This window comes from Diabrotica virgifera, chromosome 1 (genome assembly GCF_917563875.1).
Source record: "Diabrotica virgifera virgifera chromosome 1, PGI_DIABVI_V3a".
NCBI classification, from domain to species: domain Eukaryota; kingdom Metazoa; phylum Arthropoda; class Insecta; order Coleoptera; family Chrysomelidae; genus Diabrotica; species Diabrotica virgifera.
Genome location: NC_065443.1, coordinates 42,804,749 through 42,816,990, shown reverse-complemented (window position 1 = coordinate 42,816,990; position 12,242 = coordinate 42,804,749). Strand labels below are relative to the sequence as shown.

At 33.9% G+C, this 12,242-nt stretch overlaps 1 protein-coding gene across 1 annotated transcript; it reads left to right on the top strand.

The window, feature by feature from the left end:
• The first annotated feature begins 743 nt into the window (after positions 1-743).
• On the top strand, positions 744-2,390 carry LOC126890649 (piggyBac transposable element-derived protein 4-like). The gene is made up of 2 exons (XM_050659758.1): positions 744-953; positions 1,006-2,390. Exons 1-2 carry the CDS (start codon positions 800-802, stop codon positions 2,388-2,390), a joined length of 1,539 nt encoding a protein of 512 aa, XP_050515715.1. The 5' UTR covers positions 744-799.
• The last annotated feature ends 9,852 nt before the right edge of the window (positions 2,391-12,242 follow it).

Here is a 12,242-nt window from a genome sequence, read left to right as displayed (position 1 = left end):
AATTATTGCGAAATAACAAGGAAAATTGCCCAAAATTGCTGTGAGTGGCGAACTTTGAAAAATCATATTTCGAAAACTGTAAATCCTAATGACCTCTACTAAACATCATTTTAAAGAGAAAGTGTGTAAGTTTTTTTCTGTGCAGCAATGTATATACCTATGTCCCCGTTGACAAAAGTTATGGGACAAAAAACAAAATTTCTTTCTTTTGGGTTTCTTTGTGCTTTTTCTTTTGAATATATTTTTGTAAAAAAAGTATCTTTGACTTTAAAAAGTTATATTTAGATAGGAAATTTAACCAGGAACAATTTTTATGTAGACGTGTTTGTACCAAAAGTGCATAGAACTTACCCTAATGTAACCTGTGCCCAGGGACTAATTCACCCATTTCTCAGGGATCTCAGGAAGCTCAAGAATCTGCTCATCAGGGATTTCATTAGGGACTTGATCTAAAATTAGCCCTTGATTGTTAACCCTTTAGCTGCGTAAAGCGCACATGCGCGCCCTCCTATTTCTTTGTAAAATGCGTATGGCGCACATGAGCGGCCTATGTATATGGTGATTTCCATATACATTTAAAATTGACTCAGTTTCAGGAGATCAAGGAAACTTTGTCCGCATTTTATTAAAGGTCACTTCTATTCATAGGTGGCGTCGCGGCTCGGTGAATCATGTGGTTAGGTTTGCAAAGCTATTCATAGGTGGCGTCGCAGATCAGTTACTCACATAGTTATGTTTTCAAAGGTGTTGTCGTTTCAAACGGTTTAGTGTGATTATAAGTTTAATTATTTGTATAATAATGGCTGATTTAAATAAAGCTGGACCTTCAGGCGTAAAAAGACGTAAGACCGTGAAAGTGAGAAATGAAAAAAATCTGAGTGTTGAGGAATTGATGCAGTTTTTATATAATTCAGACTCAGATGAAGATTATGAAGACTCTGATGTAGATAACTGTAAGTAAATAAATGTAATAATAAACTTGTGGTCTGAAATTAATATTTTTAGTTGAAATTGAAAATGTTTCGGAAGACTCTTCTGGAAGTGATACTGAGGATGATGTACTACAGAACGAGTTAAATAATACCGTTGCGAATAATCCTGACGTACAGATTACAGACAATGAATGGACCGAAACAACTAGCGGTATGAAACAAATTCCATTTACAAAAAGAAGTGGATTGTTAGTCGATAGTCCTGGTGATAGTGCGTACGATTGGTTTAGGCTGTTGTTTGACGATGAACTTTTAAATATGATTGTCTTACAAACTAACAGTTATGCAGTTGAAGTTCTTTCTACCAGCAAAGGATGTGACCGTTCAAGGATTTCCCTATGGAAGGAATTAACAATATCGGAATTGCTAATATTTATTGGATTAACCTTCCATACAGGAACAATCCAATTGCGTAGCATACAAGACTACTGGAAGAAAAATAGATTATTTTCGACTTGTTTTTCTTCATACATGAGTAGAGACCGCTATTTGCTTATAATGCGATGCCTTCATTTTGCCGAAAATGTAAAAGAAAATGAACCAGTTCCAGTAGATCGACTATATAAGGTAAGACCCTTGCTAGATCATTTTAATAACAAAATGAAGACGGTATACTATCCAGGAAAGTATTTATCTCTAGACGAATCTATGATCTTGTGGAAAGGAAAACTGGTATTCAAGCAATATCTCCCTAAGAAACGACATAAGTATGGAGTAAAGCTTTATATGCTGACAGAAGCCGATTCAACAATTTTGGATATCCATATATATGCTGGTGCAGGTGATGCAACTGCTGGTAAGTCTCATGCAGAAAGAGTGGTGCTACACCTAATGCGTAATTTTTTCGACCATGGACATTCGCTTCATATGGACAACTATTACAATAGTTATAACTTGGCCAAATTACTACTGGATAAAAATAGTTTTTGTACAGGCACTCTGAGAAAAGATAGGAAAGGCTGTCCAAAAAACGTCGTAGACGCAAAGTTAAAAAAAGGCCAGACCAAAAGTATGTACCTCAACAACGTAATGGTTGGAAAATGGCGAGACAAAAGAGATATCATTTACATTTCAACTGAATATAAAAATGAGATGGTAACCGTAAGAAATAGACGAGGGGATGAGAAAATTAAACCACTGCCAATCATTCAATATAATAAATATATGGGCGGAGTAGATCTTCAAGACCAAATGTCTTCTTATTATCCGCCGACACGCAAAACTTTACGTTGGTACAAAAAAATTGGCATACATCTGTTTCAGCTATATTTGCAAAATGCTCATAGATTGTATAATAAGTACCACGGCACGGAAATAACAAAATGTCATATTATAAGTTTCGATTGTCAATACTTGAAAAGTTATTACCAGAAAAATGTCAAGGAACAGCAGTTGTAACGGCAGAAGTAGCAGTTACTTCGGGTGTAAACCACACACCTTCAAAAATTGAGTTACATAATGAACGTGGTAAAACTCTTAGAAAAAAATGTCGGACATGCAATAAAAATAAGATACGTAAGGATACTATTTATCATTGTCAAGAATGTCCCGATAAACCTGGCCTCTGCTTAGGCAAATGTTTCAGAGAATATCATGTATCAATATAGAAAGACATTAGGAAAAAATTAATATTTTGTATACTTTTATTTTACATTATATGTTATTTGTTTATTTTACATCCTGTTTGAATGAATAAAATTTTAGTTTAGATCAAAAAAGTCGATTTAATTTACTAAGTACAAAAATTTGTATCAAGCGCACAAGTGCGTCCTCCGCATTTTTAAAAGAAATTCCTTGAAAACTGCGTACAGCGCACATGTACGTCTTGCAAAAATTCAGAAGAAAAATTATAATAATCCGTTTTAACATATGTACAAAAAACAATTGTTGAAAAAATATCGCATTTAGTGTTAAAAAACTACTGCCGCACTGGTCAGCGATATGTATTTATTTGACGCAGCGAAAGGGTTAATCTCCCGTTCGACTTCGCTTTTGATGGTATCGCGTCTAGTCTCTGGGATAAGATTATTTCTGATGATTACCCGGTATTGATCTGATACTCGTTGCTCCGATACTTGAATATCTGGGTACTCTCTGCAAAATTCGGCATACAGTTGTTGTCGGTAGCCCATCGTTTCTTGACCGAGGTTTGTCACCTTGTAGTAGAAGCGCAAAATGTTTTCATTAATGGACGCAGTCCATTTCATGCGCTGCCTCGGTCGTCCCGCTTGAGTGAGCGCCGGCTGATGTTCCAGCGCAGCACCTTCAGCGGGTAGAGCTCTTGCTGTTGTTTGGCTCAATTGTGGTTGTTTGTGTTGTTGGGCTGTAGCTGATTGTATGACAGGGGCCCGCCTCCTCAACACCCTGCCACCGACGTCCCGCATGCTGTCACGTCCAGCGCCGGCTCCAGACGTGCCCTGGCTGGCGATCCCCAGGCAGCGATCCAAATCATAAATCATAATTCTCCATATTAATGGGTTTGCACTTTATACCTACTGCCAGGTGTCAGTTTTTGTTCCACGGCAAGTATCCCTGCTACTCTCTGGGTACTGGCGCTACGAATACCCAGAAAGCATCCCCCATTCGCAGGGGGCCGCGCCTGATAGAAGAACTGACAAAAAACTCCCACAGGCCATACGACGGAGCCCAAGCGGGAATGTTTACAGTTACTCGAGCGCGTCAGATTATTACATGAGGAGAAACTTTGTACCCTGAAAATGTACCTCTACCATATTGACTCTTAATGCAGGGGAGTTCGTTAAGGGGGGCCGAAAAAAAAATATATCCTTAGAATAACTCGAAATCGAAACAGATTAAGATAAGGTAAGTTAAGTAGATGCAAAACAGTGTATGTATATTTCAAAAATCTGACGATTTGAGCGCGTAAGGAAATGGGTGAGTCCCAAAATTTCACAAGAAAAAGCGAATATTTCGTGAAATGAATGACATATCAAAAAACTAAAAAATATGTACACAATATTTTTCAAAAATCAATTGAATGATACCAAACACGACTTCCCACGGAGAGGGGTGCAGGGTAAATTTAATATTTTAAATACGAATCCCGCGGTATTTCGCGAAATGAGCATCAGATCGAAAAACTGAAAAATATATTAATTTAATATTTTTAAAAAATCTATCAAATGGCACCAAACACGACCACCCCATGGAGGAGGGGTGGGGGGTTACTTTAAAATCTTAAATGGGAGCCCACATTTTTTTATAGTAGATTTGGATTCTTTACAAAAAAATTAGTAAGTTTTATTCGAGACATTTTTTCGACTTGTGGATAGATGGCGCTATAATCTAAAAAAACGGTTGTTGGAAACGGAAAATTAAATTAAAAATGGAAAGCCCCACTTAAATGGAAAACTTTACTTAACTTTTTTTGGTTTTAGGACCTACTCTTCACAATCCAATAGGTCCCCAAAGCGCTCGAGTGACCGCATATTTAGCATACTTTGCTCCCTTAGCATTATGTGGGCTTATTTGGTCTGAAGTGTTCCTAGGTCTTCATTTTATTAAATTGTATTTATTTAGCAAAATCCCCTTCATTTAATAAACTGTCAATTAAAACACCAGATTAAAACAAAGCATTGTTTTAGTTCCATAAATTGAATATTTATATCAACTTCTTTTTGTTTCGTATGTCCTTTTCGCATGTTTGTGTCATAAATTTTCATCTATCGGTTCCGCCAGTGTCCTCTTGTCGTTTAAGGCCATCCCATTTCAGTATGTGGTCAATTCAGCGAGAGAGGAAAAATGTTTGGTTAAAATTTATGAGGCCGGGTTGGCACTTGAAATAATTTTCAGGTTTTGTATAATTGAATTGCCGGGTTTTATTTTGAGAAGACGATAGATATCGGAAACGATTGAAGAGGTCGATTGAGATGGAAACCAGTTAGTACGGGTTAGGACAGAATCGGTTTTATTGTGGTAATACTGATAATACATTCCATTTAATTGTTTATAGAATTACAACATGAATAACAACAACACGAAGACTGCATAGTGAGATATTAACCAATTAACACATTCGCTGCCGCCATTAGAAGTTTATAGGTATATCTTATATGCCAAAAAGAAAAAAATATATATGTATAAACACAATTTATTAGCGTGAATAAGTTTATGAGGATACAGTGACTTCCAAAATAATACTTTTTCCTGGAAAAAGTTTGAGATCACCGGTGATCGTTGTGTCACCTTAGTAATAGCATTAACCTAAGGCGACATGAGGATCGCCGGTGAACTCATCGACAAGTATCTTGAAACTACTATTTTATTTAACTGTTAAAAAAGGTGGTACAAAAACGGGTCTAGGACATTTCGCCGTCGCCGTTTCGCCGTCGCCGTTTCGCCGTCGCCATTTCGCCTTCGCCGTTTCGCCGTCGAGCCATTTCGCCGTCGCCGTTTCGCCGTCGAGCCATTTCGCCGTCGCCATTACTTGCATATAAGTTTTGAATGGTTTTCAAACGATTATGTTTCGAACACTTTTGCATAATGAAGTTTTTTATTTTTGATACAGTAAAAACAATTGAAATTGAAATCCCTTTTCTCAATATTGTTTATTTCCGGGAATCTGATAATAGTCATATTTTTAATACTGTAAATATTTTATTTTTCAGACGAAAACAATGTATAGTTGAATACGAAAATATAACTTGGTTTAACTACCAACATCAGCATTTTATTTACACTGACATTTAGTATAAAAAAAAGTTAGTATGTTATCACGTTCTTGTAAACTTAACCAATGCCGGGATGGCGAGGGCGAAACGGCCGACGGCGAACTGGCTCGACGGCGAAACGGCCGACGGCGAAGTGGCTCAACGGCGAAACGGCGACGGCGAAATGGCGACGGCGAAACGGCGACGGCGAAACGTCCCAGTCGGTACAAAAACAAATCTAAATTATCATAATATTAATGCATTTTTGAAAAACAAGGTAGGCATAAGAATTTTTCACACTTTGAACAATACGCGGAAACTAGCTTGTTTTTTTTTACTTTTGCTCTTCCTTCGGTTTCAAGTGCAGTCCTGTAACACTGATATCGTCTTCTCTTTTTTTGTTGTTTTCGTCTCTCTCTTCTGTAGATAAAAGTTGATGTTTATCAACAGTTGACAGTGACAGGGAAAATAAACAAGCCAGAAACGTCACAAATTGTACTTAAAATCTGAAAACGTCTTTTTTGTACGTATCTCTTTTCGATTTACTGACTCTAGACCGTTTATAAAAATAACATGTGTAAAACTTACTAAGGAAGTAAAACTTCACTTGTAGGTAGATGGTATATAAATTTATTAAATTTTTTTATCTAAAAAGATCCAAATTGGATTGAAGTGGGTACATCTATAGTACAAAAAACAAACGTTTTCGGACCAATCAGTCCATCATCAGTTTGAAACTTTAGATCCAGAATAGTTGGAACTAGCTACATAGATAGGTCAAAAAGCCATTTCGGCTACAACAATTTCGACAATAAGTCGATGTTAAAAGGTCGACATCGTTAAAACTTTTAACATCGACTTATTGTCGACATTGTTTTAGCCGAAATGGCCTAATTATTGTAACACTAAGCTCTTTTGACCTATCTATGTAGCTAATTCCAACTACTTTGGATCTAAAGTTTCAACCTGATGATGGACTGGTTGGTCCGGAAACGTTTGTTTTTTGTACTATAGATGTACCCACTTCAATCTAATTTGGATCTTTTTAGATAAAAATTTTAATAAATTTATATACCATCTACCTACAAGTGAAGTTTTACTTAGTAAGTTTTTTATTATGGTATACAGCCAATGAGAGGAATTTTTTCCTTTATATTATATTTTAATAAAATATGTCTTTACTTAATAACAGGCGGTATCTGGTTTGTCTTTATTTTCATGCGTGGAAGACAATGATGCTAAATATAAAGTATGTGTTTTATCTCGCCAGGTGTTAATCACGCACGGGTAAAGAACCCTGGACTCAACTGTAAGAAACCAAAATAAAACTTTTCTTAAATACTTTACAAAGTTTTGACCAGTTTTCCCCGAAAAGTGCTTTATTTTGTGATCGTTTCACGTTGAAATATTCAATTTGTAATTTTACTAAGAGGAACCTCTTTTTGCTGCTTCTACTCTGCTTCTACTGGGTTTATAGACTTCATACATGTACCAATATGAACATAATATTCACTCGTAAATAACTCGAAAAGTTTTGAAGAAACTGTATAAAACAAAAATTGCTTAAAATTATTTGTACCGCCGACCCCCGACAAGCCGTGGTACTCACCCCCAAGGCAGAGTCACACATCGGAAAAATATCACTTTTTTATTTGACATGTTAGCTGCAGTAGGAAAAATGAAAGAATGCCCATGAATGAACATATAAAACACGCTGTATTTTCCTGTCACCGTGTCACACAAAAAAAAATTTGGCCAGCGCAAGTACATGTAATAATTATTATCAAGTATATTTAAATGGGAAATAAGCCACAATTTTACCTAAAAATGATTTTATTAACGTTTCGACGCCCAAGTCGGGTGTCGTTGTCAAAATACAAAATAATACTAAATAAATAAAAATGTTGTTGCTTAGTAAAAAATTCTTCTAATAATTTATTTAATCTGACTCATTTATATCGGCAATTCAGACACGTATTATACATTTTAAAGTAGACGACTTTAAAATGATATTATATATAAAATAATATACTAAATCATTTTTAGGTAAAATTGTGGCTTATTTCCCATTTAAATATACTTGATTATAAAAATGCCACAAGAAAATAGCTTCAGAACAACACTGTAATAATTATTGTTACATGTACTTGCACTGGACAATTTTCTTTGTGACACGGTGACAGGAAAATACAGCGTGTTTTATATGTTCGTTCATGGGTATTCTTTCATTTTTCCGACTGTATGTGTATATGTGTATTCCAAATTTCATGTCAATTCAATATATTCTTCAAAATTCCGAGCAAAAACCATGATAAGGTAGGAAAATAATGTTACGTTTTCGCATCAACGGACAAAGGTCTTAAGAAAAAAAGATGTTAGGTAAAATATATTTTATTTTGCAATAAAATTAAACTTTGAGTTTTTACATATAGAGCAAAAATATAATAATTGTTTCCTGAAGTACTACCTAGTATGAAAACTATCAAAATATTTTAAATGAGATAAAGAGTATACTTTTGACCCATGTATATAATCTGACTTTTACATTTTCGGGATATTTTACCAGATTTAGCTAGATGTTTTACTATGATATGACCAACATTATCTCCTACATCAGGTAATTCGTTTTTGTTCTTTATTTCACGATTTTTGCTTATAATGTGTTGTTGGTTCGCTGCCAGTCCTCAGATCCACAACTGCATAATCTGCTCTAATTAGTGCTGATCGTAATAATTCTAAGTGAGATATATACGAAGCAACAAAATTAACTCACTATCTTAAAAATGGGCCATTTTTGATGTCATGAATTTGCTAAAATTTGTTGTCAGATTTGAGTGATTTTTTTAGTATGTTATAGCGTTATTTTTAAGAATATCGATGTTATAATATTGTTGTTAGCCACGTAAATGTTATTATATACCGGCTGTAACAATCATAGTGTGATTTTTCCTCAAAGTTCGGAACACCCCCCTGTGAAATATTCTAGTACGTGTAAAATATTTAAATTAAAACTCAGTTGTAGCCTTAGGCTTTCTTAACATTCTGATTTTTGACTCATTCGCCTATCTTGGATAGTAAAAAAGTTAGGTGCGTTAATAACTAGCCATGTTTTTCATCAATAAATCCTTATTTCTGTCCAAATAGGGTATGAGAAATTAACAGCTTGATAGATGTCAGATTGTTAACAGTCAGAAAGTACCTGGTTTGTTGTAAAAATTAATAGATTTATTATTTAAAGATTCAGTTAAGTTCGTCACTTTTTTTCTTGTTTGGTGGAAATGGAATGTGCTAAAAGGAATTTGACCCTTGAAGAATGGGTTCAAACAGTGACCTTACAAAGCGAATGACTTAGATACGAAGTACGTACTACGTATCTACGAAGGAATTATACTAAACTTAAAATCAAGATGTAGTAGAAACAAACAAACCAAGACACGTTAAATGCTACTAGCAACACTCCCGAATCATAATTTTACAATTAGTTTAGGTCGCATCTGTTTTGAGATGGACGTTAAGAGGTGACTCATATTTTGTGCAAAAATTTCTTGGAATTAACTCCTACAATAATAATTGAGATGTCCTTCCACTCAAAAATGTCCGAAACATTGTTTAAAGAATCAAAATGTCAAAAAATGAAGGAAAAATTCGATTATTTTCTTGGTTTTTTGATTATAACTTTCAAAGTATTCAGTTCCTTGAAAAGTTGAATAAATATAAAAGTTGCGTAATTACATTTACTACAATATAGGATTGGCTACAAATTTAAAAAATTGTCACCCTTGTTGCAAAATAGCAATAAGTGCGAAAAAACCATAAAAAACAAGTATTTACATTTTATGTTTTTCAACCATATATGCTACACTTAGGACCTTCGTATTTTACCCAGAAGAACTATGTGACATAATAAAATAACACAGTAAATTCCATTAAGATCGGTTAAATAGATTTTGCAAAATAAATTTTGCAATCCAGCTTGCGCAAAAAAAATTAATTTTATTAAAATGTTGCAGGACTGAAAATAAAGCAGATAGCAAGTTTAATTTTTTTACGTATAGAAGAGTACTGTGCCTTTCATTTGCAATTTTTAAAATTAAAATCCATGAACAAATACGGCGTCAGGAATGTTTTAAATAAACATTAATTTTTGGTGCTACGCGCAGGACAGCGGTGTTCGATTCACACAAGTTAATTTCCACCAAAATTTCTTCCAATCTTTATCTAATATATTATTTTCTTACCCTATATTTTGTTGTATTTGAATATTTTAATTCCACAAAAATCGAACTGATTTGATTATTGTTTGTGAAATATTAGGTTTGTTCTGGCAAACAGTCAAACTAGTCAGAAACCGTCAGCAAGCGTTGGTCAGTGAGAGAACATAATACAGTCACCAGTGCTATCCCCTCTATTCGCGCTGGTCCACTATTCGCTAATGGTTTCAAACCGTTTGAAACAGATGCCAGAACAAACCCATTGTTTAAACAATTGCATATGTTTAAAAATAATATACTTTTATTCTCTAACTTAAAATACATATATGGACAAAGAAAGTTTTTGTCAAAAAAGTGTTATTTCAAAGGACAGAGTATGTGTTATTTTAGAGTAAACAAATTTATATGCTTATATCGAATTGTACTAAAAATTAAAATGTATCAATTATTATCAAACGTAATTGGAATGCCCAATCAGAGCAAACTATCCGCTGTCCTGCGCGTAGCACCAAAAAATAATGTTTATTTAGAAAATTTCCTGACGCCGTAGTGGTTAACCGATTATAATTTTGCAAATTGAAAATGAAAGGCACGGTATTCTTCTATATGTAAAAAAAATTCAACTTGCTGTCTCCTTTATTTTCAGTCCTGCAACATTTTGAAAAAATGAATTTTTTTGCGAATTTTTGATTTCAAAATTTATTTTGCAAAATCTATTAAACCGATCTTAATGAAATTCACAGTATTATTTTGTAATATCATAAAGTTTTTCTGGGTAAAATATGAAGGTCCTAAGTGTAGCATAAATGGTTGAAAAACGTAAAATGCGAATACTTGGTTTTTTATCGTTTTTTCGCAATTATAGCTATTTTGCAACAAGGGTGACAATTTTTAACGAATACTATATTATAGAAAATTTAATTACGCAACTTTTTTGTCAAAACAACTTTTCTCGAAAATGAATACTTTTAAAATCGAATAAAATCGAAAATAATCGAATTTTTCCTTCATTTTTTGCCATTTTGATTATTTAAACATTGTTCCGGACCTTTGTGAGTGGGAGGATAACTCAAATATTATTATATGAGTTATTTTTGAGCAATTTCTGCAAAAAAATAAGAGTCACCTCTCAATGTCCAAATGTAATAATATTTTTACAGATGCGGCCTGGTCTAAATGTGTAAACTTTCGAAATCATAACTTGAGATTTACAATGTATATAGGTACATTGTAAATTATGATTCGGAAGTGCTCCTAGTAGCATTTAACTTGTCTTGGTTTTTTTATTTCTACTGCGTCTTGATTGTAAAATAGTATAGATACTTTTTGACTGTTAACAATTTGACATCTATCAAATTGTTCATATCTTATAGCCTATTTAGGATTGTTTGTTATACTAAGCAGAAAATCGGGATTTATTGATGACAAATATGGCTAGTTGTTAATGTACCTAACCTTTTTATTATACAATATAAGTGAATGAATCAAAAAACAAAATATTAAGAAAGCCTAACTCCATAATTATTGAGTTTTAATATTTTTTATATGCTATAATATTCCACAGGTTGTTCCGATCTTTGAAGAAAAAACACAGTATGATTTTTACATCTGATATACGATGACATTTACCTGTCTAGCAACAATATTATTACATAGTTATTCTTAAAGATTAATGCTATAACATACTAAAAAAATTAATCCAATCGGACAACAGGTTTAGGAAATTCGAGACATAAAAATATTCCATTTTTAAGCAGGTACGTTAATTTTGCTGCTTAGTGTATATTGGAATAGTTTGCTAGTGTGTACATTTTTAAGGTATTTACAATGACGCTATCAAACAGATTCGTATACAGTGGCCACTCCCATTTTTTATTTCTTATTTTAATTTGGTAATTAGAGATACCGTTATCAGTTATGAAGGCATGCACCCCGTATAATATGTTTATTATATTTTTTTATAACATATTATGGCTGACTTCTCTTCTTAACTTGTCAGGTTTTACTCGATGGACTGGATTTATTGAAATGTTATTAGGCTGGGATCCAACGGAACCTGGCGTGAGACGCCTTGGGAAATAGAAAAGATGTTAGTAACAGAAAAAGATAAAAACTAAAGACAGGAATCAACGAAACCTAAAATAGCGTTATTAATCTCAGAATTTCTTATTTATTTTCCTGGGGCTAGGACCGAACTTTCTATTTATGGCTGGTCTGGATCGGTGCGAAGTCTTCCATTATTTGTCGGTAAATGAACAGGATTCAAAAGAAGTCAGAAGCTTTTACACAGACTAGATACGTATCCTACCACCCGTTTCGAGTCGGATAGCGGTTATTACGGTAACTTGTCGAGGTAATTTTTTGGTTTA